This window comes from Delphinapterus leucas, chromosome 14 (assembly GCF_059928025.1).
Source record: "Delphinapterus leucas isolate spDelLeu-1000000601 "Yukka" chromosome 14, BTC_Dleu_Yukka2, whole genome shotgun sequence".
Lineage (NCBI taxonomy): Eukaryota > Metazoa > Chordata > Mammalia > Artiodactyla > Monodontidae > Delphinapterus > Delphinapterus leucas.
In genome coordinates this window covers 26,495,175-26,522,336 of record NC_143142.1, presented here as the reverse complement: position 1 = coordinate 26,522,336, position 27,162 = coordinate 26,495,175, and the positions used below count along the sequence as shown (strand labels likewise).

The following is a 27,162-nucleotide window of genomic DNA, read 5'->3' as shown; positions in this document are numbered from 1 at the left end:
TCGTGTAAGATGATTTATTTCATTTATCAACAACATGGGGGCCGAAAAGCCCAGCTACAGGGCATCATTTTATCAAAGAATCAGCCTCAGGCAACCTGATGGATCTCTCTCCCCTTCCGGCCCTGGGAGCTGCTAGGCAGGCGATGGGCTCACCACGCCCCCTCCCTGCCGACGAGAGGGACAAGATGTGCTCTGGCCCCCTCACTAGGGGCCAGTCCCCAGGTCCCTTGGGAGAAGGGTGCCCTCTCGGCCCAGTAGGAACCAGAACCAGGGAGCAGGGAGGCCAGGACAGCTGGTGGTGGCACAGCCCGTCCCTGCTGAGGAGGAGAAAGCCTGGTGAACTTCAGGGGACCGAGCCCTTCCCAAAGGTTTCCCACTATGGGGTGATCCACAGCCACAGGTCTGCAGGGCCCCAAAAATACCTGCCGATGGGAGGTGGTGGGAGGGAAGGCCGCTGCTAGCCTGGGGTCAAGTGCTCCAGGGCAAAGTGCTGTGGGGGAAGCTGGGAGCTACCACCCCCCGCACCCCCCACCTGGCCTGGGACCCTAGTCCTCACTGGAGTTGTCAAACTCCTCCCAGTCAGACACACTCATCACCTCAGAGGCGAAGTCCGGGTCGGCCTGGCTGCGGTCAGGCGTCCCGCGTGGTGGCTCAAGGAGCAGGGACCGCGGCAGGGTGAGCACGCAGGCCGCCAGGCCCGAGATGGAGTTGTCCAGCTGCGGGCCCTCCTCCCAGCAGTCCTTCTCCACGTCATAGATGTGCACATAGCCAGTGCGGCTGCCCCGGTTGTGCGAGCGGCCACCCAGCACGTAGATCCTGTTGTCTAGCACGGCGATTCCGGGCTCACCGTGCCCTGCTGGGAGCGGGCAGACGGATGACCACTGCCCGGACTTGCAGCTGTAGCAGGCCACCTGCAAGGCAAGGCCCCAGGTTCACATATGAGGCTGAGGGACGCAGTGGGGCTGTGGGCAAACGCACCCCCCCGGAGGAAGGGCTCGGGCCAGACTGACGCTCTGGCCCCTCAGCCAGCCTGTGGCCCCAGAAGTGTGGGTGTCTCCCAGTTGGTCTGGGGGTGCCAGCTCACTCCCCTCCGCCACTGAAGCTGAAGACTCAGACCCCATGCACACCCAGCAATGGGGGAGGTGCAGATAAAATAAGGAAACAGGTGCTTGCTAACTCATGATGACCATCAACATTCTCTTGGGGGATCCCTGTCGGTCCAGTGGTTAGGACTCAGTGCTCTCACTGCTGGGGCCTGGGTTTGATCCCTGGTCAGGGAACTAAGATCCCACAAGCCATGCAGTGCAGCCAAAAAAAAAAAAAAAAAAAAATCTGTTCTCTTCAAAATTACTCCAAACAGTAAACAAATACATGCGAAAATGTTCAGCCTACCAGTAATCCAAGAAATGCAAAACAAAACATCAGGGACAAATTGTCAGCTGTTAACCAGCAGCCACTGGGGAAGAAAAGGCACAAGCCCGGGGCTGGTGGAGGCGTGGTGAAGCTGTCCTGCTGTGCACCTGTCTGACCAGCCAGCACAGCAACGTGCAAAATTATCAAGAGTCACTCGGACACTACCCTCTGACTCAATGATGATCCCCTCCGGTTCTCCAGCCGCAGGAGGAGGAATGGCCTTCAAAGGAGCCTGTGCTCAGATCTCTGGGACTTGTATTACTTTACATGGCAAGAAGGACCCTACAGACTCATTAGGGTGGGGACATGGAGATGGGAGGTTATCCTGGATTTTCGGGGGGACCCACCTAGTCACACAAGCCCTTGGAAACAGAAGGGAAAGTCTGATGGGGGCTGAAAAGGGAGGGGAAGCTGCCGCTGCTGGCTTAGAAGAGGAAGGGGCCTGACCCGGGGGACGTGGAGTCTTTTAGAAGCCAAGAAGGGCTTCAGGCCACAGCAGCCAAGGAATCAGGACCTGAGTCCTACAACCACAGGGAACTGAACTCCACCGACACCCTAAGTGAGGAGGCTGTGGATCCTCCCCAGGCCCCACAAAGGAAAGGCCCCTGGATTGCCATCTGGTAAGAGCCACAGACGTGTAACACACTTGTGTTGATTTAAGTGACTAAATTTGTGGTGATTTGTCCTGGCTGCAATAGAAAACGAAAACGCTAGAGCCCAATGGTTCTCAACACTGGAGGATCCCACCCAGGAACTTCCAACTCAGTGGGTCTGGGAGCGGCCAGAGAATCTGCATTTCTTATGAGTTCTCATGTGATGTGGGTGCTGCTGGCCCGGGGACCACACTTAAGAGAACCACTGCTCTCACCTCAGGAAATACCCCAAAATACCCAAAAGCTCTATAAAGCAAATATTACTTGAAATGTTACCTGGGATAGCCACAACTTGACCAACCCAAACGTCACCAGTTTGGTGGAATTCTGCACAGCCACTGGGTGGGGTGGGGGTGGGGTGGTCATCAAACTAGAAGACACGCCCACAACAAACTTGAGCCAGAAACCAAATGGGATGATGCTCTTTGAGTACAATTAAGTGGAAACCATGCACAGGTAGCAGGGCTGAAGCTAGTGGCACAGGGCCAGGTTATGGGAGTTTTTCTTCACCCTTCTCCATTTTTTCAAAGCTCTGCAATGTGGTTACATTAACTTTATGTAATTAAAGTTTTTAATAATAATAAAGACAAGTGAAACTCTTCCGTGTGATACTCTAATGGTGCATACATGCCATCTGTCTAAACCCACAGAATGTGCATCACCAGGAGTGACCCTGGGCCAGTGTAGGGTCATCGGTTATAACAATGACACCCTCTGGTGAATGCTGAGCCTGGGGAGGCCGTGGTGTGTGGGGGCTGGGTGCACACGGGAAATCTTCCTGCTCAACTTGGCTGTGAGCCTAAAACTGCTCTAAAAATTAGTCTGTTACAAGGGAAACCCGCCCCCACGGCAATTTTTATCGGTGACAAGCAGAAGGTAGGCACTCCGCCGCTCACCTGGTGCACGTCCCTCCTGTAGCCCGCGTCGTTGTTGCTGCCCCCGACCACGTACAGCTTGTCCAGGAGGGTGGCCATGCCATGCCAGGCCCGCCGCACTGGCCCGTCAGCCAGCGTGTGCCAGGTGTCGCTGCCCGGGTCATAGCAGTGGGTCTCCTTCAGGTAGTCCTCGCCCCGGCGGCCGCACGTGATGTACATCTTCCCATCCAGTGTGGCACCCGCATGGGCGTACACCTGTGGGCCGGGAGAACCGGGGGTGTGCGTGTGTGCACGTGTGTGCGTGTGTGTGTGTGTGCAGCCCTGCCGAGATCCTCCTCATGGTCTGACTGGATCTTCGCTGGGCACACCATCCTTGTCCCCCACCCGACCTCTTCCCAGTGGAAGATGATTCAGGGCCCTGAGGTGACGCTGCGCTTCTACAAGAGTAAGAACAGAATCTCTGTCTTTCCCCTGCCCCTAAAGGTGACAGCTGCACGGGGACCCAAAGGAAATCAAAGCCTTGTCTTCAGTGAGGCCCTTGGTCACCTCCACCTTTCCCCCACCCCTGACTCCACTTTCAACATCTGCTTGTTTGGAGCTTCCCTGGGGGTGCAGTGGTTAAGAATCCGCATGCCAATGCAGGGGACATGGGTTCGAGCCCTGGTCCAGGAAGATCCCACATGCCGCAGAGCAAATAAGCCTGAGCACCACAACTACTGAGCCTGCGCTCTAGAGCCCGCGAGCCACAACTACTGAACCCACACGCCACAACAACTGAAGCCTGTGCGCCTAGAGCCTGCGCTCCGCGAGAGGAGCCACTGCAATGAGAAGCCCACACACTGCAATGAAGACTAGCCCCAGCTCACCTCAACTAGAGAAAGGCTGCACACAGAAACGAAGACCCAACGCAGCCTAAAATAAATAAATTAAAATTAAAAAAAAATCTGCTTGTTTGCAAATAACAAATGATATGACCTGGTGAGCACAAAAGTGAGATACAAAATCAAACAAACAGCAGTCTTCAGTTATGGGAGAAAACTCACCCCCTACTTTAGATTTTGGTCCTCAACCTCACCCCTGCTTTCCACTGCACCCGGGAGGCACACCCTCTCTGCCCAGCCGGCCCCACTGCCTCCAGGTCCCCCTCTCACAGCCCACAAGGGCCTCCTGCTGTGCCCGTGTGCTCTGCCAGCAGAGATGTCCTGCAGGACCGGGAAGCCCCAGGGCCTGTGTTACAGGGCCGGTCACTGACACCCAGGCTGTGGGTAGCACAGCAAGGGGCTGGAGAGGTGGATGGGGCAAAGGGCAGGGGACAGAGCAGTGGGCAGGAAACACATCATGGGGCTAGGTCCTCTCCCACCAATGGTGGGCATCTGGGGAGGTGTTTTTTTTTTAACTAAAGTTTTCATCTTGAGGTAAGTGTAGATCCACATGTAATTGTAAGAAATACAACCACCCCGCATCCTTCACCCTGACTCCCCGGGGGAAGAGCTTGTGGGCCTCAGCACAACATCACAGCCTGTGTGCTGACGTCGGCTCCATCAAGACTCAGGACGTTTCTGTCTCCCTCTTTACAGTCACATCCACTCCCCAGCCTCCAGTCCCTGGCAACCACCACCTGTTCCCCACGTTGTCGCTTCCAGAGTGTGGCTTGAAGGGGATCATGTGGTATGTCACCTCTGTGACAGGCCGCCCACGTCGATGTGCAGACCCAGAGTTCCTCTCCGACTCCAAGCGATTGCTCTGCACCGTGTACCTGCCTGTTTGGTGAGCCTCTCGCCCATGGAAGGACATCTGACTGGTCTCTAGTTTCTGGCTATTACCAATAAATCTGCTGTAAGTATGTATTCAGAGTTTTTGTTTCTCTGGGGTAAATGTCCAGGATGGCGACTCCTGGGTCACATGGCAGTTGGAAGTTAACTGCACCTAGTACTGTCACATTTGCCATTTCAGCCGCTCGACAGGCAGTCTCCCTGCTGTGGCGTCCAGTCTGCATCCCCTAACTGCACGTCTACATCCTCCCCGTTGAAGCGTCTCCTCCCGTCTTCTGCCTTCTTTCCGGCGGGTCCCCGTGTGTTTCCCAACGAGTTTTGAGGGTTCTTTACACATATTAGATCCTAGTCCTCTCCCAGGTACTGGTTTGCAAACATTTTCTCTCACGCTGCAGCTTCCTCTCATCCTCCTAAACAGGGACTTTTGCAGAGCAAAGTTCTGCAATTTTGATGAAGTCCAATTTATCATTTTTTCTCTTTATGAGTCATTCTCTGGGGGTTGTCTAAGTACTCACTGCCTAGCCCCAGACCCCGAATGTTTTCTTCTACTTTCTCTAAATGCTGTGGAGTTTTGTATTTTACAAAAGTCCGTGCACCATTCTGAGTCAATTTTTGTGTAAGGTGTGAGACTTGGGTCAATGTCCATTTTCTTGCCTATAGATGTCCAGTTGCTCCAGTACCACTTGTGGAAAGGTAATCCTTCCTCCATTCAACTGCTTTTGCATCTTTGTCAAAACTCAGCTGGGCATGTTTCTGTGGGCCTATTTCTGAGTTCTCATTCTGTGCCACTGATCTCCGGATCTATCCCTCTGCCAATACCACAGTCATAATTACTGTATCAAGTATATACGTAGTAAGTCTTAAAACCAGGTAGATGGAGTCTTCCCACTTTATTCTTCTTGAAAGTTACTTGAAGTATTCTAGATCCTTTCCCTTTCCATATAAATTCCAGAATCTCATCTACATCTACAAAAACTCTTGCTAGGATTTTCATAGGAACTGTGCTGTATACCATATATCAATTTGGGAAGAACTGACATCTTTGTGTCTTGGAATTCATAAACATGATATGTTTCTCCATTTACTAACATCTTCTTTTATTTCTTTCATCAGCACCTATACTTTTCATCATATAAATCCTAAAAATGTTTTGTTGGATTTATACCTAAGCATTTCATTTCTGAGCAATTGTAAATGGTGTTGTTATTTTTAATTTCACTGTCAACATGTTCATTACTAGTATACAAAAATACAGTTGGTTTTTATATGTTTATATGATATCCTGCAATCTTGCTAAACTCACTTATTAATGCAAGAATTTGGGGGGTACATTTAGATTTTTTGACAATTTTGTCATCTGTAGAGTCAGTTTTATTTCTTCCTTTTCAACCTGTGTGCGTTTTCTTTTCTTGCCTTATTTCACTGGCTACACCCTCCAGGACTGTGATAAGACTGGTGAGATCAGACATCTCTACCCTGTTCCTTACCTTAGGAGAAAGCATTCCATTCAGTCCTCACCAGTAAGTATAACGTAGTGGTTGGAGTTTTGTAGATGCTCCTCATCATGTCAAGGTAATTCTTCTGTTATTTTTTTCTATTGTTACTTTGTGAGAGTTTGATCATGAATAGATGCAAAATATTATAAGATCCTATTTCTGCTCTGATATGATCATGTGGTTTTTAATATGGTGAATTACACTGACTGAATTTCAAATATGGAACCAGCCTTTGGTCATGAATTTCTTTTGCAGGGAGAGGAGCTTCTATTCGCTAATATTTAGTTAAGAACATTCATATATATGTGTATCTATGACAGACTTGTTCTTTTGCGGGGGGACTGTTTTATCTGGTTTTGGTATCAGGGTAATATTAACTTCAGAAGATGAACTGGGAAGTATTCCCCCTCTTCTATTTTCTGGGAAAAAAATCATGCAGAATTGGTATTAACTTTTAACTGTTTGGTAAAATTCTCCAATTAAACTATCTAGACCTGCAAATCATTTCCTTAACAAGTATAGGCCTATTCATATTCTACTTAGTCTTGTGTGAGTTGTAGGTTGTGTTTTTTGAGGAACTGGTCCATTTTATCTAAGTTGTCGAATTTACACACGTAGAGTTGTTCACAGTATCCCCTTATTATCCTTTTGACGTTGGCAGGGTTTGCAGTAATGCCCCCATTTCATTCTTGATATTTTAAATTGTCTTCCCTTTCTTCTTTGTCGGGCTTCCTAGAAGTTTGTCAATTTTATTGATCTTGTGGAAGATCCAGTTGTTTCACTGACTTTCTCTGTTTTTCTGCTTTTAACTTCATTGATTTCTGCTCTGGTATTTATTATTTCTTTTTTTCTGCTTGCTTTGGGTTTCATTATGCTCTTATTTTTCTTTTTCTAGATTCTTGAGGAGCTTAGATTACTGATTTAAGATTTTTTTTTCCTTTCTTACTGTATGCTTTTAGTGCTACAAATTTCCCTCTCAGCACAGCTGTAGCTGGGGTGCCACAAAATTTGACATGTTTTCTTTTTTTAAAAAAAAAATATTTATTTACTTATTTGGCTGCATTGGGTCTTTTTTTTGTCTGCATTGGGTCTTTGTTGCTGAGCACAGGCTTTCTCTAGTTGTGGTGAGCGGGGGCTACTCTTTGTTGTGGTGTGTGGGCTTCTCACTGTGGTGGCTTCTCTTGTTGTGGAGCATGGGCTTCAGTAGCTGTGGCACGCGGGCTCAGTAGTTGTGGCACATGGGCTTAGTTGCTCTGCAGCATGTGAGATCTTCCCAGACTAGGGCTCGAACCCCTGTCCCTGCATTGGCAGGCAGATTCTTAAACACTGTGCCACCAGGGAAGCCCTGCATTGGGTCTCAGTTGCAGCACGCAAGATCTTCGTTGTGGCATGTGGGATCTTTCGTTGCAGTGCCCAGGCTTCTCTCTAGTTGCGGTGCATGGGATTAGTTGCCCTGCGGCATGTGGGATCTTAGTTCCCTGACCAGGGATCAAACCCGAGTCCCCTGCATTGGAAGGTGGATTTTTAACCACTAGACCACCAGGGAAGTTCTGACATGTTGTCTTTTCATTTTCATTCAGATCAAGGTATCCTCAGGTCCCCAGATCCCTAGCTGGTCTGCCATCTTCTTTCAACCTTTTTGAGTCTTCTGAGTTTGTTTTACACATAACGTCCAGAGTTCTGTGTTGTACTGAGCAGGAGGAACCAAGAAGGACACATCTACTCTACCTTTCTGAAGGTGCAAGTTCTCTGGGAAGGTTTTTAAGTGAGCAGAGAAGGGCTTCTGCCGAGACCTCCTTCCTCTCCTCCAAAAGCATGGGATGGCCACCCTCAGGTCTGGGCCGTGCAGAAGAGAACCTCTGACTGGAGGACTCTGCCCGCTGCTGGGGCAGGGAGCTCTCAGTCCACTGGGGGCACATCAGTGACCAGTTCCTAAGGATGCCACGTGGGTGGGACCCTGAGAGACAGGTGGGAGGGAGGGAGGAAGGGAGAGAGAGAGGGAGGGAGGGAGGGAGGGAGGGAGGAAGGGAGGGAGGGAGGGAGGAAGGGAGGGAGGGAGGAAGGGAGGGAGGGAGGAGGGAGGGAGGGAGGGAGGAGGGAGGAAGGGAGGGAGGGAGGGAGGGAGGGAGGAAGGGAGGGAGGGAGGGAGGAAGGGAGGGAGGGAGGGAGGAAGGGAGGGAGGGAGGAAGGGAGGGAGGGAGGGAGGGAGGGAGGAGGGAGGAAGGGAGGGAGGGAGGGAGGGAGGGAGGGAGGGAGGGAGGGAGGGAGGGAGGAAGGGAGGGAGGGAGGGAGGAAGGGAGGGAGGGAGGGAGGAAGGGAGGGAGGGAGGGAGGAAGGGAGGGAGGGAAGGAGGAAGGTGTCCGCCCCGCTACAGGCCCTGCAGACACCCTGAAGGCCTCTGCAGTGGCTGCACACCCACATCTCCAGACCCATGGGCCCCCTGCCTCTCTGCTCCTCCTCTGGCCTGGCACCGCCCCTGCTCCTGAGCTGATCACCCCGCCCATGGCTAGCACCGCCCATCTCCATCTCTAGGCTGACATCCCCGAGCCTGGCTTCCAACCGGATGTCCCCAGCATCTCATGTTTGTCACTTTCCACATGGAGCCCCTCCTTTCCTGTTCACTCCTGAGCCCACCTGTGCTCTGAGAGAGCGGCCTAGCCACCACACAGCTGCTCACACGGGTGGCCTGGGAGTCTCCATGGCCTCTCATTCCTAACCCATCAGCAAGTCTGGTCAGTTTACCTCCAAGCGACACGTCGAATCTGCCCGTCTCCCTCGTCCCCCACAGCCTCCACCACAGCCCACACCACCCTCGCCTCTGTCCTGATCACCCAAGTGCCCTGGCCCTGCTCCCCTAACACCCTCTCTTCACATGCATTCCCCATGCTTCCCCTCTTCCTCCCGGCCTGGAAGGTCCTTCCTGCCTCTCCCAATGGCTGCCTGTCTTCCGTGGACCTGGTCTCACTGACATCTCCTCAGACGGACCCTCCCCAAACAGTCCAGCAAGGTCCATCCTGCCGAAGCCCCTCCTTAAGCACCACTCAGCTCGGCCCTCAAGGTCCTTTACTCATCTGTTCAGTGGTTGAGAGTGGTCTCTACCACTAAGTTGCAAACACCATGGGAGGACCTTGGTCACTTTTTATCACCACTGGATCCCCAGGACTTGGTATCCAGAAGGTGCTTAATAAATAGCTGCTGAAGGAACGAACGGATGAAGGAAGTTAGGAACCTGGACACAAGGGAGAAGCTGGCTGAAGGCTGAGGCTGCCCCTCTGTGGCTACGCTGAGAAGTGCAGCCTCCCCGCCGTCCAAAGAGCCCCTGGAGCCCCTCCCCCACTCCCCTCCAGGACAGAGCTCAGGGTCCACCACCGCCCACTAGGTCTCAAGGACCCCTGGTCTTTCCCAAGAAAAACCTGCCCTCTTCTGAACAGGCAGGGAGTGCCCTCCAGAGGGGCTTCCTCCCCAAAGAGGCCAAGGAGCAGGGGGCAGGCTGGCTTTCCCTGCCTGGGAGGAACTGCGGTGGGAGCCCCGGGCCTTCCTTGGAGCCTCACGGACTGTGGAGAGGAACTGGGCCCATCAGGGAGACCCCTGGGCTCCTGAAGTTGGAGTCTAAGGCCCTGGGGCTCAGGAAAGGGTGATAGGTAAGGAGGGGAAAGGAGGGGAGGGGAGGAAAGAGGGTCAGGGAGGTAGTAGCTCCTGCCAAGGCCTCGGGGCCGGTCCAGCAGAGCCCGGAGGAGAGCCATCTTCTCTGCTGGGGGAGTCAGGGTGCCCAGCGGTGCTCACAGGCACTGGCACCCAAGGTGCAGCAGGGACCAGCAAGGCCCCCTCTTGCCCTGGGGTCTCACGTCTGGTTTGGGGGCCAGGGTCTCAGCACCGCAAGCCCATAAGGTGAGAGAGGTACCCCCATTAAAGCATCACTTTTGCACAATGAACGTATTTTTCACATCTTCAAGCTGGAACAAACCAAAGTATTGTGTAGGAAACACATGATTTAAAAAAACAAACCAACATGTAAAATATAACTTCTAAAGTGTTTCTGGCTTCTTGAAGGCCCCGTCCTTGGTGGGGGGTTGGGGGGAGGTCTGAGGCCACTGGGCCCTGCCTCCTGCATCCCTCAGGTTTGACAACTTGTTCCAGCTCGTCTCAGCTGTGCTGAGGAAGAGAAGGTGAAGGCTTCTGTCCACATTTGACTGCAGGGTTAAAGCAGCTACCCGGGCCAAGGTGGCAAGACCCAGACGGGGGTGGAATTCTGGGGAAGGGGGTCTCTCCTGAGGCGGCTGGCTCAATCTCAGGAGTCCCCCACCCCAATCTTAGGGCACAGTCCAAGGAGGGAAGAGGGCTCTGATAATCGGCCGGTCTCCCTGGCCATGCCTCCCACTCCCTCCACACAGCCCAGGAAGCAATGCAGCCGAAGAAGGGCCCCATGGGAGGGGTTTCCCTACCTCCCTCTTGAGCGGGGCCACGTAGGCCCAGGAGTTGGTGGCAGGGTCGTAGCGCTCCACAGTGGTCAGGTCATTGTGGTAGTCGCGGCCGGCCACCGCGTAGATGTACTTGCCCACAACACACACGCACAGGTCGGCATGCTCCTGCTGCAGCGACTGGATCTGGAACCATCGGTTGTGCCTCGGGTCGTACCTTGTGGGGACAGAGGACAGCATGTCACCAAGCAGCCCCTCCCCTAGCACCCCCTCCCCCAGCCTGGAGGGTGGGGCCCGGAGCCTCCTGGGTTTCCGCCCACAGCGCCAGGCCCTCCAGGTGTGACCTCACGGTGGTTTCTAGACCCTCCACTGTCCACTCCAAGCTGCCCAATGGCTGTTCCTACAGCCACCTCGATCTCACCTGTCTCACGTCAAAATCCCCATGGCCCTGCTCTCAATCAGGAACGCCCCCAATTATGGCCTCTCGACTGGACGACTGGGCACAACAGCCTCCAGGCCTCCAGCCAGCACTCCCTCAGGCTGGTCGCCAGGCTCCCATCACAGCCCACCTGACCCCCGTCCCCCACTGCCTGTGCATCTCCTGTGTGCAGTTCCCGCCCTCCCCAGCGGGATTCCAGGACAGAGGCCCGCGAAGAGGGGAGGGGAGAGAAGCCCACCTCTGCTGAGCCCAGCACCATCACCAAAGCTCGCTCTCCTGACGTCGGGCCACCTCCACGCCTCTTTCAAGGGGACGCAGCTGTCCCTGTCACAGCCCTGCCTTCACCTCACCCCATCAACCTTCGTAAGAGTCTAACCCCCATGCGACAGCTTCCTCTATGCCCCCAGCATGGAGCTGCTCCTCCCCCCAGCCCTGCCCTCTCCTGCCTCCAGAGGGCTTCACTTTTCAGCCCGGTCTTCTCAGCCACTCCAGGACAGCCCACGGCCACCCCACGTTCTCTCCTCACACTGTTAATGCCCGTTGCCACCTCCAGCTGGTTGCTCACTGGTCCCACGTGGACCCCCCGGGCTCCCTACATCCCACCCCTCGCTCACCAGCCAAGCCCCTGCTCACACCCAAATCCTCACATGCCTGAGCCCAGCAGCTGAGGCCCTTCAAAGCCCAGACTCAGCCCCTGCCCCATCTCTCCAGGCCCTAGGCCTGGCACCCTGCTGGGCATGAGGCCAGTGTGCTATTTGAGTGGACACAGGTGACCACAGAGCCTCAAGGGCCAGGCCCGTGAGCCCAAGGCCCCAAGCCCACTCATCCCCTACTGCGTCCACTCTTCCCCTGGCTCCTCACCAACCCCGCCCCCAGCTCCGGCACCGGCAGCTGAGCGTTGGCCTCTGGAGCCCCCTCACTCCATGCATGGCCCCTGCACACTTACAGTCTCTCTCTGATAAGTGTTTAATTCTCCACCATAAGACCAGCTCCGAAGCAGACAGTTTTCTTTGGCCTGTGCCAGACGCCCCCATTTCAGCTTTCACCCCCAAAACAAGTTAAGTGCACTCGACAGCCGCTTCTTCCCGCCACAGCCCCTCCCTGCCAGCCGAGAATACAGGAAACGGGCCAAGGGAGAGAGAGGACAGGCACCTGGGCCACGCAGACCCAGGTCTGGGCATATCTGGCCATCAGTTTTACTGTACCGACGTTCACTCAGCTCCACACCCATGGGGTCATGCTGCCTGCCTAGAAAAGCTACCATGAGGGATCACGAGGGTCAAGTCATGTGACAAGGGTTCCTTAAAGGACCGTGGTCCATGTCTGTCTTCCCAGACCTGGTGGCGCACCTGGCTCAGGGCAGATCACACACTGTCCGCTCAGGGAAGGGAAGGAGGGGCGAGGTCACCAGTGGTGGAATCACTCAACAAACATCACTGCCCCCAACATGGACCAGCCATGGCTCTTGGCGCTGGCACCCAGGGCCCCCCTTTCCACTGTAGGTTGGGAAACAGGCCAAAGGGAGCAGAGTAGCCAAGTCTCCACATAAGGACAGGTGCCGGGAAGGAGAAGTGACAGAAGGAGAGAGCAGGGCCGGGAGGGCGCCTGAGAACGAGTGACCGGGCCCTGCCAGGTGGAGGTCCAGCTGGGACAGGCAGCCCAGGGCAGGAAGGCGCCTACCACTGCCTTCCTGTGCACAAGGCTTGTTCACATTTCACATGCGTCTCTTCTGCCCCATTTTCACCAGGGAGACGAGTCCCTCCAGATGCTTCCTCTGGCCTCCTGCCCTCACAGCACCCTGGGCTGGGTTCATCTGGATTTGCGGTGTCAGTTAAGGAAACACACACACAAACACATACATACAGACACCACATCAATAATTCAGACATAACCACAGTTTTGCTGATTTCTTATCTCTCCACCATGTTCTGTATCCCACATTTTCCTCTTTATTGGTTTAATTTTCCACTTTGTCAGAATAAGTCCTCAAGTAATATTTTTTTCCTAATAGAAATAAACTAAACCATTGCATATAAGGATTCAAATCCTTCAGTCACTTTAATGCTGACTCTGGACCATCCTACTGCAAACTCACAGGCGAAACCTAGGGTTGGCATGAGAATGTTCTGAGGCCTTATTAAACTCAGTGATTGCTCTCACATGTTTCCATGACTTAAGCCTTCCCATGATTATTGATGAAGTCCATTACAGTTAGGAACATTTTTTGAATCATACTCTAAAATATTAATAGTCATGAAAATGCCTAAGGACAAAAACAAGTTATCACTCTATGTAGGGTCGGGGCATGTGGCAACATGGACTGGGCACCACCGGGTAGGGGTGCAGAGCTGCAGCTGTGGGAAGGTGCCCTAGTCACGTGGGCAACACAGACGCAATCAAGGAAAGAAAAGAGAAGTGTCATAGCTCGGAGGCAACGTGCTCCGACAGAGCTACCTTTTCACACGCTACAACCTGTTAAGTCACTAACTCCTCAAAACGCAAATGCTAATTTACTGCAAAATCTTGTTTTCTTATATTCTGACAGCCTATAGATTCTAAGGGCAGTGAACTGAGAGGAAAGGGCAGAGAACCAGACTCTTAACTCAAATTAAGATCCACCTGGCAGTGTGAAGAGCCCACCAGGAGATGAATGAAACTTTCACTCCGTAGAGATGAGACCCCGGGGTCTCCCCACAGCTCACCAGCCGCTCCGCACCGCAGCCTGCCCGGCAGGTCTCCCTGACCCCGCCTCCAACAGTGACCCAACCTCCGAGTGGAGTCTGAGGCTGTGGTTGTCAATCACGGAGGCTGACACCAGCACCTTCCAGAGTTCTGGTGGGTCTCACAGCACATGTTCACAAAAGGGAAACAGACCGGGTTTGAGAGACAGAGGTCAGCAGCTCATGACAGGACAGACTCTAGAGTGTCTGCTTTGAAGATCTGGCCTTGGCCCTCCAGCTGGAAGTGGCAGCCCTTTGAGGCCTGGCAGGAGGGAGGCCTGAACCTGGGACTGCCACCACCCCCACGCCCCCCAAGTACGCGTCAGGTCAGGGAGACGATGAAGGCATGGTTTCCTCCCTTCTGAACTGGGCCCCCTCCCGTTTGACCACAAAGAGCTGCCAAGCTCTGGGTCTCACCAGTTTGACAAAAGTGATCACTTCCTGGGGTGGGGAGAGCAGAGGAGGTCGACGGACGGGGGTCTCCTCCTGGCTTGGGGTCCCCAGGCTCCCATCCAAGGGGCACGGCCAGGCCTGACCCCACCCCCAAGACGGAGCAGGAACAGGAACGCAGTTGGCTTCAGCTCACCGCTGCCACAGCTGGCAACCCCTCTCTCTCTGCAGTGCCATCTTTCAGCTTGTGGGGGGCAGAAACTTCCCCCAGGCACCAGACCTTAAGATCAAACCAAAGTACAGGGGAGGGGGCCCTAGAAACCTCCTGGAAGTGGAGGCCGTGGAGATTTGCCCCACTTTCCTTGCTCTGACCAATGAAATGGATTTGTGGGATCCCAGCCTCGCAGACTGACAGAAACCATGGCCTCCCCTGGGGCCTCACACCCAGCACATGGCTGATGACAGGGCCTAGGGGCTGGGGGGTGGGGGGAATTTGGTCTGAGGTTCAGCACTGCCTGTGGGCCTTCCCTGTCCCCCAGGCTGAGGACTGTGCACTCAGGGGAGCAGGGCGACAGGAAGCCACCCTCCACCAGGAGCCTGTGCGGTTACGAGAGCAGAGCTAAGTGGATAGGTGAGGGGAAGCTGGGACCAGGGGTGTGAGAACAGAGAGAGGCAAGGTGGCCATGCTCCCAGGCCTGGTCCCCTCCTTCCTGCCACAACACCCCATCCCAGCCCTCACCCACAAGATGGTGGGGTGTGCTGAGGGGCGAGGGGGTTTCTGAGGAGGGGGGACAAGAGCGGGAGGAGGCATCACGGGCCCCCTTCCTCATCTCACCGCCGTCCATGTTCTTCCCATCAACCTGCGCCCACAGAACGGGCGCAGACCTGTTCAAGAGGATGACTGCGTTGGCCAGTGGCACGTGCCTGGCAGAAGCCACCCTCTGGGCAGCCGCCCGGCCGAGGGCCCCTACCTCCAGCAGCGGGACTCAGCGCGGAAGCCCTGGACATTGTTGTCCCCTCCAATCAGGTACACGAAGTTGTTGAGCACGGCGATGCCCTGGTTGGACATGCGGGGCGCCAGGGAGGCGGTGAAGTGCTTCCACTCCCCCAGCAGCGGGTTCAGGTACTTGGCCTGGTCGCTGAGGACAGTGGACGGCGTGGAGTGGATGCCCCCAAAGCCCACGACGCACTGGAAGTCCGAGCGCAGCTCGGTTTGTGGGCCCTGCAGGCTGGGCTGCAGGCTCTCGTTCCGGTGGTACATGAGGGCTTCAGCCACTGTGTCCCTCAGGGGGCTGGGGTCCAGCTTGTCGTGCAGCCGCTGCAGGACCTCGGCTTCCATGAGGGGGAAGCGCACGGTCTCCAGGAGCTTGGGTGGCTCATGCAGCGGGAGCCGGTCAGCCTGCACCTGCTCCGGAGGGTAGTGGTAGAGCAGGGCACCCTCATACACCTCCGTCTCGCAGGACACCTCCAGGCGGTTGCTGCTCAGGAGGGCATAGACCTTCTCCAGGGGCAGCTGGCGGTACTTGTCAGTTCGCGAGAAGGCCACGAAGTTCTTGAGGATGTAGGCGTCCAGCTGCTCGGTCAGGCGGCTCAGGTCAAAGAGCTCGGCCAGCCGGTAGACGTCAAGGATGTTGTCCTCATCCACCCAGGGCGTGAGGAAGTCACAGCAGAAGTGGATGATCTCGGGGATCTGTGAACAGAACACATACATTCAAGCCCAGGCAAAGCGTCTGGGTGCGGGATCTAGCGCAGAGGCGCGGGTGGGGCTCACAGGCTCCGCTGGCCCCACTCCCCGCCACACTGGACACGCCCGGGGCTCACAGCATTTCGGGGCTTAAGTCTGGGCTTGGAGGTGGTCTCTGAGCCTCAGCCTCCTCGTCTGTAAAACAGGGATGACGTGGCGAGGAACCACCTGACACAGGGCAGACCCCGACACACGCCAGCTGCCTTTTGGATCAAAAGCACGGGATCTCCAGAGAAGTGCAAGCAGCAGGACAGCCACCACACTGTGGGGCAAGGACACCCTGCGATTAGGTAACCAAAGAACCGAGGAGGAAAGGCAAAGGCCCGGAAAGGCTGCTCAGGGGCTGCTAAGTTCTGCAGGAAAACTGGATTTCAGAATTTCTCAAAATGGGAATACCTCTCTTATCCAGCACCATCAACAAATTCATTACATGAAAACTAATTCTGCTGGAATTTGAAGCTTATTAATAAATGTTTAAAGTCTTTTTATTTTTTCTGGTTCTAGACACTTGGTGCTTGCCAGGTGACATGCTGAAGGCTGAATGGAAACCTGCAAAGTGCCAGGCGTGTGTCTCCCCCACCAGGAACGTCCCCATCGTGCTGCTTCCTTAGGTCCTGAGGGTCTTCACTCGACCATCCATTTCCTCCCGAGCAGGTGCTTCTGCTTGGCCTCTTCTGCCTAAAATATTACCTCTGACCTCTCAGAGGCCAGGAGCTGAGCACCAGGTTCTGGGTGGAAGGTGAGGGCTGACAGCCCTGAGTGGGCCTGAGGAGCAGCTCCTGAGAACCAGGGACTGTCTTGCCCTCCCTGGCAAGGTCAAGGTCCCTCATCCTTGTCTCAGCGCAGGGACCTCTGGCAGGGAATCTCACCAAGGCCTGCCCCATGCAGGAGGCCCACGAGAGGCCCAGAGAAGGGAACTCATTTGCTCAGGGTGACCCAGTGGATATGGTCTCACTGACACTCGGATCCACGTCCCTGGGGATACCACGAAGGGCACAGCACATGGGGGACAGGCCACCAACAGCCACTGGCTACATGAACAAACATGACCTGGTGGGCCTGTGGACTCGGAACTGTTACACCAAGTAAAACTTGCTTTAAAAACAACATTGCGGGGCTTCCCTGGTGGCGCTATGATTAAGAATCCGCCTGCTGCGGCTTCCCTGGTGGCACAGTGGTTGAGAGTCCGCCTGCCGATGCAGGGGACACATTTTCGTGCCCCAGTCCGGGAAGATCCCATGTGCCGCGGAGCGGCTGGGCCCGTGAGCCATGGCCGCTAAGCCTGTGCGTCCGGAGCCTGTGCTCCGCAACGCGAGAGGCCATAACAGTGAGAGGCCCGTGTACCGCCAAAAAAGAAGAAAAAAAAGAAAAAAAAGAATCCGCCTGCCAATGCAGCGGACATGGGTTCAAGCCCTGGATGCCGTGGAGCAACTAAGTCCATGAGCCACAACTACTGAGCCTGCGCTCTAGAGCCCGGGAGCCACAACTATTGAGCCCACGGGCCACAACTACTGAAGCTCGTGTGCCTAGAGCCCGTGCTCCGCAACAAGGGAAGCCACCGCAGTGAGAAGCCTGCACACCGCAACAAAGAGTAGCCTCCACTCGCCACAACTAGAGAAAGCCCGCGCGCAGCAAGGAAGACCTAATGCAGCCAAAAATAAATAAATTTATAAAAAACAAACAAACTGGGCTTCCCTGGTGGCACAGTGGTTTAGAGTCCGCCAGCCGATTCAGGGGACACGGGTTCGTGCCCAGGTCCAGGAAGATCCCACATGCCGTGCAGCGGCTAGGCCCGTGAGCCATGGCTGCTGAGCCTGCGCGTCTGGAGCCCGTGCTCCGCAATGGGAGAGGCCACAACAGTAAGAGGCCCGCGTACCGCAAAACAAAAACAAAAACAAACAACAACACTGCATAGAAGCCCGGTATGTTAAAAATAAAACAAAACCAAGCCAGGCTGCCCCAAGCACCAGCCATGGCTCTGCCTTGAGGTCTGAGGGGAGGCAGCAGGTCTCTGCGCCTGCGACGGATGCAGCAGAAGGCAGAGCCCAGCTGGGAGGAAGAAACGGAGAGAAGGAGGCCGGGACAGAGGCGAGGGCAGGGAAACAAAGAACACGGTCACATTCACAAGGACGACTCGTCCAGACATGGACCCAGAGGACGAAGGTGGACACAGAGGAGAGCCTGGCGCTAGCAGAGTGGCTGTGGGATACACGGTGCAGGGAGCAAGGCAGTGTGCGGTGTGCTGGGGAGGGGGGGCGACGCCGACAGCGAGCATGGGGTGAGAGGTTCTGGGGGCGGCTGGCTACTGGAGGTAAGTGTGGTCCCCAGAGCAGCAATGAGGGGACAGGACATGGGGACAGAGGAGCTCTCTGAGTAAAAGAAGGAACTTCTGCATGAAGGCCGCCCTGGCTCAGCTCCACCTGCCCACCCGCCACTGAGAGTAAAGGCACAGGGCTATTAGGGCCCCGCCATGCGGGGAGCCTCCAGACACCCCCAAACAGGCTGCTTTTCCTACTGCCCCAGACATGCTCCGACCTCATAAAAGGTCAGGATAAGGAACTCGGCATAAGACTTTGTTCCAGTTTCAGGACACGAGGGAAAAGCTGTCTTCTGAGCCAAACGAGGAGCCTGCCGACACTCTCGAGAGCAAAGGGCTCACCGCCCACCCTCACACCACTGCCTGGCGGGCACCCGGGATCCGTCTGGGCCTGGCTCTGCCTGCCTCAGACCAGGAGCCTCACCTGAAGCTGGCAGGCGGCGACCAGCGTCTCCTGGACGTTGCTCAGGCTGAGTTCCAGCTCGGACGTGTAAATGAAATGCAGGATTTGGCACATGGCATTGTAGGACACGCCGTGGATCAGGACTTCTTCCTGCTCCATCTCCTTCAGCCCCCCAGCAAACATTCCTCTGCAAAGGGAAGAAAGGAGATGGCAGGGTTACACCCATTAGGACGCCAGGCCGCAGAGGAGGGGCACCCAGAAGTGCCCACAGCTCCTGACCAAGCTTGGCAGCTGTTCTGGAAACATCCATCTAATGTGCCCCAGCAGCCGCACGTGAGCCTCTGCGGGCAGGACCATGTCCAGCGCGCTTTCTGCTGCATCCACCCGTGCAATTCCTGGGCCACAGCCGCAGCCCAGGGCACGCGGTGAAAGGATAAATGAATGGGAAACAAATAGTAAAAGTCCTCCGCTCAGCAGCTCCGTACCCAGCAGCCACTAAACACCAGGAACCGTGCACAGAGCCAATGCAACAACAGTGAAGTTAAGCGGCAGGATCCCTATGTGCGTAGAGTTAAGGCCAGAAGACAGACACGAAGACACAGGGCACTTCCGGTGGTGGAATCACTGTCAAGGACCACAACAGGGCATCTGACCGAGGAGTGCCCAGTGCGGGAGAAGAGTGGATGGAGAGCGATGGCAGAAGGGCCCACGATGAGGAAGTGGAGGTGGCAGGCACCCAGGGCCCAGGGCCAGGAAGAGCTTGCAGGCAGGCAGGCAGGCAGGCAGGGCGAGGAAGAAGAGGCAGGAGGTGAGCCTGGGCCAGGTCCTGCTACCCCCGGGGCAGGGTAGGGTCTGGACCAAAACCAAGGCAAATGAGGTGCTCTCGGCGAGTCATACACAGGCCTGAGCAGAGGAACTTCAGATCTTGGGCTCCTTGGCCAGAGTGGAGAGGCTGGAGCAGAGGCAGGGAGGCTCCTGCTGGGCTGGGGAGGCCACACGGCTGGGGAGCTGGAGTAGAGACCACCCTGGGGCCGAGAGGAGAGAACAAGCGATGGAGGGAACCCAGGAGAGCATAGGAGGAACCCAGGCTGGGCAGGAAGACACCTGGCGGGACCGGAGTGAGAGAGGGCAGTGGGAGTCCCATTGTGGCTCCAACACTGTGGGCACCCCAGGGCATCTCAGCAGGGGTGTCAGTTAGGTGTTTGGAGGGAGGAGGCTGGCAGTCAGGGGAGGAATCTGGGCTGAAATATGACAGCAACACGGAGGTGACAGAGTGGCTATTGTCACATTTTATATCACACACACACACACACACACACACACACACACACACACACGCACACATACTCTCCCTCTCCCTCCCTCTCTCTCTCAAGACCTAAATTACACGAAAGGGTGCTCTGGTCACCAGCCCCCCTCCAAGGGTGGCACTATCCCCAGAGGCAGTGCCCGCGCCTTAATCCCCACCTGGTTTCGACTTCACAGGACACCTTGGAAACAGCCCCGATCATCCGTACACACAGCGCTGCCCCTCTCTGTAAAGGCGATCACAACTGATTTAACTGTTCCTGCCGGGGTCCACCTGGGTTACTTCTGATCTCCTGTTATTTCTCCCAGTGGATGGCTTTGCGCCCACGAGCTGTTGCTCATGTGAACGCCAGGATTAATTTCAGGAAAGCAACTGCTGGGTCAAAGAGTTTCATACACACGCACTTGGATGGCACTGCCCACGGCCTGTCAGGTAGCACCACCAGTGTGCGGGGAGCCTGCCCCCCACACCCTCAGAACCAGAGGAAGACGCTGCTCCAACTGCCAGGAGGCAAGGGAGAAATCTTGTAAACAATGGGACAGAGGCTCTCTTCACAGGTTTAACAGCTGTTTTTATATTCTTTTCCAAACAGTCCAGATGCTTTGCCCATTTTCTGTTAGACTCTGTCTTATCAATTTAAAGAAACTGGAACCTCTGTGCATCGGTGATGGGCATGTAAATTAGCGCAGCTGCTGTGGAACAGTATGGGGTTCCTCAAAAAATGAAAAACAGAATTACAGAATGTGATCCAGGGAATTCTCTGGTGGCGCAGTGGTTAAGAATCCGCCTGCCAATGCAGGGAACACGGGTTTGAGCCCTGGTCCGGGAAGATCCCACATGCCACGGAGCAACTAAGCCCATGAGCCACAACTACTGAGCCTGCGCTCTAAAGCCCGCGCGTCTAGAGCCCATGCTCTGCAGCAAGGGAAGCCACAGCAATGAGAAGCCCGCGCACCGCCACAAAGTGGAGCCCCCACTCACCACAACTAGAGAAAGCCTGCAAGCAGCAACAACGACCCAGTGCAGCCAAAAACAAACAAATAAATAAATTCATTTTTTTTAAAAAAAGAACATTACTGATCTGTACACTTAAAAATGGTTAAGATGGTAAATTCTATAGGGTTTTTTTTTTTTTTAAAAGGATGTTCACCAAGTCCCCAGCAGGCGGGCACAGATAGCACAGACCACAAAAAGAACCCGGGCCACCTCTACTGCCAGGATGTCATAACCAGATGTCACAAGGTGCCAATGAGCTGCCTCGGATATGAGGTGGGGAGAACATTTCCTGTGCCAGCTTGTACCAGCCTCCAACCCCTCTTCCAAACCTTTGAGGTCAAGTGTGTTTCAGAATTCACAACGTTTCACCTGGAGAAACCCTTATCTGTGCCACATATGATGTCACACTACCCCCCATAGGGTCTAAATCAAATCCAAACACCTCAATATTTCCAAACCGAAATGTACAAAGACCCATGCTAAGTAGGACACATATAAAAGTACCCTCATATCAGTTCAGGGTGGGTTTCGTGGTTTAATGAATTTCTGCCAAACTTAGACTTTTAAAAAGCTGGCAATGTAGAAGAATCCAACTTCTGCCTCCCCCCTCAAAGATCAACGACTGGACAGATTGGACAGCTATCCACAAACAAAAGAGCTCCGGGAGGGACTTCCCTGGTGGTCCAGTGGGTGAGACTCCACGCTCCCAATGCAGGGAGCCCGGGTTCGAGCCCTGGTTAGGGAACTAGATCCCACGTGCCGCAACTAAGATCCCGCATGCCACAACTAAGATCCAGCACAGCATGCATGCATGCATGCATGCATGCATGCATAAATAAATATTTTAAAAAAAACAAAACAAAACCAAAAAAAACCAGAAAAACCAGCTCCAGGAGACTTCCAGAGGACACTTGACAAGTTTTAGCAACATATTAGAAAACAAAACAACTTTGAGTATCAGAGCTTTGAGGTTTGAGAATTATGAACTAGGATGTGCAAGGGAAAACAGTGTGGATGATAAGGAACGTTTATAAATGGTTACCACAGGGGTGAGGTGGGAGGGCAGGGATAAAGTGGTGCTTTCCACGATTTCCAATTCCAGCAGCTTTTCAGCTGTGGCAGTGGATGCTGGATGTGACCACATGCCTGCTGACCTGTCTGTGGATGGCCACACGCCAGGTCGCCTCAGGCTGATTAGGGCCTCGCACTGGAAGAGAGGTTTCCTAACACGGAACCAACTGTCCTTCCACGAACAAGGCCCAGCAGGCGGGGGTCTACTGCTCCACATGCCCAGGTCTCACTGAGCATTTCACACACTCTGATTCATAAGGAACTACAGCTTTCCGTGTGTTGGCTGGACACCGCTCAGCACCTGGCAGACACCCCACAGGGCGTCCCCTACAGGGCCCAGCCATGGGCCCACTGCCCTCGAAAGCCCTTCCTTCCACCCCTGCCCACATCAGATATCTTCAGCAGCCTCACTGGGAAAAACCCTTTATCATTTCAACCTGAGTCAGTAACTGAAATGAATAATAAGGAAATAAACCCACTAAAGCTTGGGAATCATCATTTCATATGCACATACCAGAGATGAGTCTGGGTTCTCCCTGGTCCCAGTGGGAGGGGGTGTCATCCTGCACAGTGACCGGGCCTGAGAGGGGAACACCTCCCAGGACAGACCCGCTGGAAGTGGCTGCCAAAGGGCCAGGAATTGCTCCTGGAGGATGTGGGGAGACACAGAGTGTTTCCACCACGAAGGGAGAGGTGGCACCAGTAACTGTCCTTTAGGAAGAGGACCATGACTGTGACAGTGACAGGATGGCCTGCGTGGGGAGAGAAGCTCCACCTGAAGGGCTTCGACGGTGTGTCCAGGAGGCCCTAAGCCAGAAGGACTCCAGTGCTTGACCTTCTGGGTCCTGAGGCCTCCCACAACTCTGCCCTGCCCACTGCCCTGTCTTCTCAAAGCTTGTAAAAGCTGAATCCTCATGAACTGAAGGGACACTGTTGTCCCTGGACATGTTTGCTCTAAGGCACCACTAACCACTGGGTCACCCTCTCCATAAACTCCTTCTGGAGAACAGGAAGCACTTAACCACAAAGAAATATTTTGCTCATTAGTTCCTACAGTTAAAAGATGAGAACTACAAATGAGCCTTGAAGACAAAAGAACCAAACAGAATGGGAGACAGAATAGAGGGTCTCAGGTCTCAAGTGGGATGGTGGCACCAGCTCTGCCCAATGTGCTCAGGGCTGGGCTGGTGTCACATAGGAGGTCATGAGAAACTCAGGGGACAGAGAACCCACAGGGAGGGTGGGAGGCCGAGGCCCAAGGGATGAGGAGGTGAGAGCAAGAGGTGGATGGCCAGGTGAGGGTGCGAACGGAGTGACTCCACATCACGTAGCTGGTGTGGACGACATGCATACGGTACTGACCACCTGCCTCGGCCCCCACAGAGGTCCCTGGGCCCGTATGGGCTTCCTGATGGTTTTACAAGAACACTGGGTGGGGCTGAAAAGTCTAAGGCATAAAGCATCATAACATCTTTTTAAAAAGGCGTGTGTTACAAAGGCAGTGAAAGCAAATGCGGCAAAATGGTAACAACTGGTGTCCAGGTGTTTGTGATACTATTCTTTTCAATGTTTCCATAGGTTTGAAATTTTTTTAAATGAGATGATGGGTAGCCAGAGTAAAGTAGAAAGAAAATCTGTTTCACACCAAGATACTGTACTTATAGTAGAAAATTCATTCTAGAAAATACAATATCATAAGTAAAGCCAAGCATACCGCCTTTAAAAGAAAAAAAAAAGGGAGCACATGCCCCAGAGATGGGGCAGCTGAGAGAAAAACAGACCCCGAGCCCCCTATGCCTGCACAGCGAGAAGCGGGAGAAACCCGGGGTGCCAAGGCGTCCACCTGGTGCAGCCAGCATCCCTGCTACCTTACTATGCAGACTCACCTGAAGTAATCGCAGGACGCAGCCAGCAGGATGCGATGGGCCTCGATGTGCCTCCCCTCCACCACCAGGACCACGTCAAAGAGGATGCCGCTGTTCCGCAGAGCCAGCAGCCCCCGGAGCAGCGCCTGAGAGTGCTGTGCGCTCCGGTAGGTGTTGCTGACACAGTGCGGGTGGGAGGGCTGTGCCGGCAACTTGCAGAGCTGGGCAAACTCCTGCTCCTCCGCCATCCTGACCACCGCTCCCAACCTCAGCACCGTGGCTGTCAGCTGCCAAGACACAGGGGCGAGGAATGAGCCTGGGAGGCAGCGCAGCCTGTGCAGGGCTGGCCAGCTGTTCGGGTCCCTCCCTCCTGCTCACCTGTGCTTTCCCCGTGGTCTCAAACCTCTAATTCACTCTCCCCTCCCACTGCTGTCCAAACTTGGTGCCTTCTTCCTCCTGACCTGTGTCTCTTCATTGCCAAGATTCTCCTTTCCATTTTATCTGCTTCAGCATCACCATGAAACAAAAGGGTTCTAGAGACAGACCGACCCAGGCAGGAAACCCAGCCCCACGGTGGACTCAGTGTGGTGAACCTGAGTGTCAAGCCCCTCAGCTGAGAAAAGGGGACTACAAGCACCCAGCCCCTCGGGGCATTCTCAAATTTCCTAAAGGATGAAAACAAAGCACCAGCACAAATGAGGTTCTCAAGGGCTCTTCCTCTCTTCTATTGGGAAAGAACACTGGGTCCCCCCCACAACAGGAATGGATGAATAAAAAAGACAACAGGCCTAGGTGGTGGTACAGGGGAGGGTTCCAGGCCCTACCTTCTTTAACCGAGATTTTGAGTCAAGCACTGTAACTTCAAGTAAATTTGGTACATTCAAGATTGTCTGCATTGTCTTTTAAATTCAAGCTTAACTTCTAATAATTGAGTCAATATGTTCAAAAAATTGCAAACTGATTTGAACAGGAGCCTCAGAAACCCCATGAGTAAAACCAGCTACTGCAAACACATTTTGGCCAAGCACTCCAAGCCAACCACAAGTGACTGGGGGCAGCCAGTCCTACACCGAGCTGTGGGGCTGAGCTGTGCACTCTCCAGGCCACAGCACTGCCAGCCAGCGGACCACTTGCCACATCTCCCTTCCCCACCTCACGTTCCTCCACTATCCCCTCCCCAAATGTGCTTCTTTTTCAATCCCCTACTGGACCCTTGAAAGAAAAAAGGAAAAATAGACTCTACTATAAAACAGAAAGGTATACTGTATTATGAAACTTAAATTTCCCTCCCACTTATGCCCCCTAACCAGATCCTCTCCCAGAGGAAGCTATTCAACTTTCCTGTCACCCTTCCAGGTAGCACCTATGCATTTGCAGGCAGAGCTGTAGAACAAAATTTCCCCCTTTTATTAGCTTTTACACATGATAACTTCGTATCCCACCCACAGTCCATTGTATGTATAACCGTATTTTATTTAACCAATCCTTTTCAGAGAGACATTTGGGTTTCCTTCAATTGTTTGCTGTTGCCAACAGTTTTGCACTGAAAGTCACTGAGATCTGCCATATATGTAGCAGTTAAATGAGGAACATTTACTAGATATAGAACTGCTAGATCATCTTAATTTGAATGTGCAGTTGCCATTTCAATAGATATTGCCAAATTGCCTTCCGTAGAGGTTGTACCAATTTATTCTCCACCGGCAAAGTACGAGAACTGGATTGCAACCACTGTCTAGCACACCAATAGTGTTGTTGTTTTTTTTTTAATCTTTGCTGACTTAGATGAAAAACACCATTTCACAGTGTAACTTCGCTTTGCTAATTCATAAAATTTCAAAGAATAAAATATTAAGTGGAATGCTGCACATCTTTTGCGATTCCCTTCCCATGCCTGTTTTTCTGAAATAAAATATGTTCTTGGGGGCTCACTCTCTGGCACCCTCAACCTCCTATTCATTTTACCCAGGTTCCTCTATGATGAAGCCCTTCCCTAGATTAACTACCCTCGGCCCCATAACGTCCCCGATTCTAGTCACGGCAAGCAAGGCCCTACGTTCAGTGCTTTCCAGTTCAGAGCTTTGGAGGGAGCAGGAAGGAGGTTTTATGTCCCAAGTAGATACAAACTGAAGGACGTAAAATGAATTTTCATGAATTCATGGATGACAGAGTCGGAAGCATCTCTGAACAATGTTCAACTCAACACAATTTACTGAGTAGGCACCCTCAGTCCTCTGCAGGGCCCCAGCGTCTGCCCTCCACGAAGCCCAGTCCCTGGCAGCACGAAGCAAGGTCTGCAACAAAGGGAAAGGGGGTCCCACTTCCCAGGGGACGGCCCGCGTCGGGTGCGGATGGGATGCGTTCTGGACCATCGCGGCGCGGAGGCCGGAGCGGGGTAGGGACGCGCCCGGGCGGAAGGCGCTGGGCTCGGAGCCGGGGTGGGAGTGGGCAGACCATTGGCCGGCGCTCCGGGCCGAGGCGTCGCACTGACAGCGCGGCCGCCGGGGCTGTCGGGGGCCGTCCAGGTCCGTCCGTGCAGCAAGCGGGAGCCGAACCTGGGCCGGCTGAGGGGCCGAGGCTGGCATGCCGGGGTCCAAGGTCGCGCCAGGGGGACTGCGCCCGACCGGCCGCCTGTTGCAGGGCCGCCGGCGCAGCGCAGGGGCCGCGGCTCCGAAGGACGCGCGCGGAACCGCGGGGGCGACAGGCCCACCCGAGGCCCGGACGCCGGCGTCCCCGCGGCCCCTCAGCTCCGACCCCGCCGCGCCCGAGGGTCCCGCCCGCCGCCCCCGCCACGTCAGGCCGCCGGCTCGCCTCAGGCCGCCGCCCCCACCCCGGCCCGGTCCGCGCCCGGCCCGCGCCCCCGCCCGCGTCCTCCCGCGCTCGCGCCCCGCGCGCCCGGCCCGAGCCCGGCCCCGGCCCCGCGCCGAGATCCCCGCCGGCCCGCGCTTGCAGCTCACCTAGCGCCGCCGCACGCTGAGGCCGCACTCGTGGAGGCGGGGCGGGGCATGCGAGGCGGGGCCTCGGGAATCACGTGGCCTCACTGCGCAGGCGCCGGACGAACGCGGGCGGAGGCGAGGCGGGGCGGAGAGGAGGGCGTGGCCCTTGCAGGGGCGGGGCAGAGGGCGTGGGCCCGGCGGAGGTGGGGGCGGAGGTGGGGGCGGAGCGGAGGGCGGGGCCCGGGCGGAGGCTAGACTCCCCGGAGGCCGAGTCTCCACTCGCTTCCCGACCCCGGCGCCGGGCGCGGCAGAACGCAAAAAGAATGAGGACGGGAAGGAGGCCGT

At 54.8% G+C, this 27,162-nt stretch overlaps 1 protein-coding gene across 5 annotated transcripts; it reads right to left on the bottom strand.

Annotated features, from left to right (window-relative positions):
- Positions 1 to 26,911, bottom strand: KLHL22 (kelch like family member 22). 5 transcript variants are annotated; one of them, XM_089894829.1, is made up of 8 exons: positions 26,839 to 26,905; positions 24,260 to 24,382; positions 23,903 to 24,168; positions 18,662 to 18,827; positions 15,148 to 15,866; positions 10,652 to 10,844; positions 2,963 to 3,196; positions 1 to 911 (listed from the first exon to the last, which is right to left on the bottom strand). In XM_089894829.1, the coding sequence occupies exons 3-8, from the start codon at positions 24,127 to 24,129 to the stop codon at positions 546 to 548; spliced, it is 1,905 nt and encodes a 634-aa protein (XP_089750955.1). In that variant the 5' UTR covers positions 24,130 to 24,168; positions 24,260 to 24,382; positions 26,839 to 26,905; the 3' UTR covers positions 1 to 545. The 5 variants fall into 5 exon arrangements, with proteins under 5 accessions (XP_089750955.1, XP_089750954.1, XP_022406916.1 ...); XM_089894828.1 differs by having other exon boundaries at positions 24,260 to 24,385; positions 26,839 to 26,897; XM_022551208.2 differs by lacking the exon at positions 24,260 to 24,382 and having other exon boundaries at positions 26,839 to 26,911.
- Positions 26,912 to 27,162: the final 251 nt, after the last annotated feature.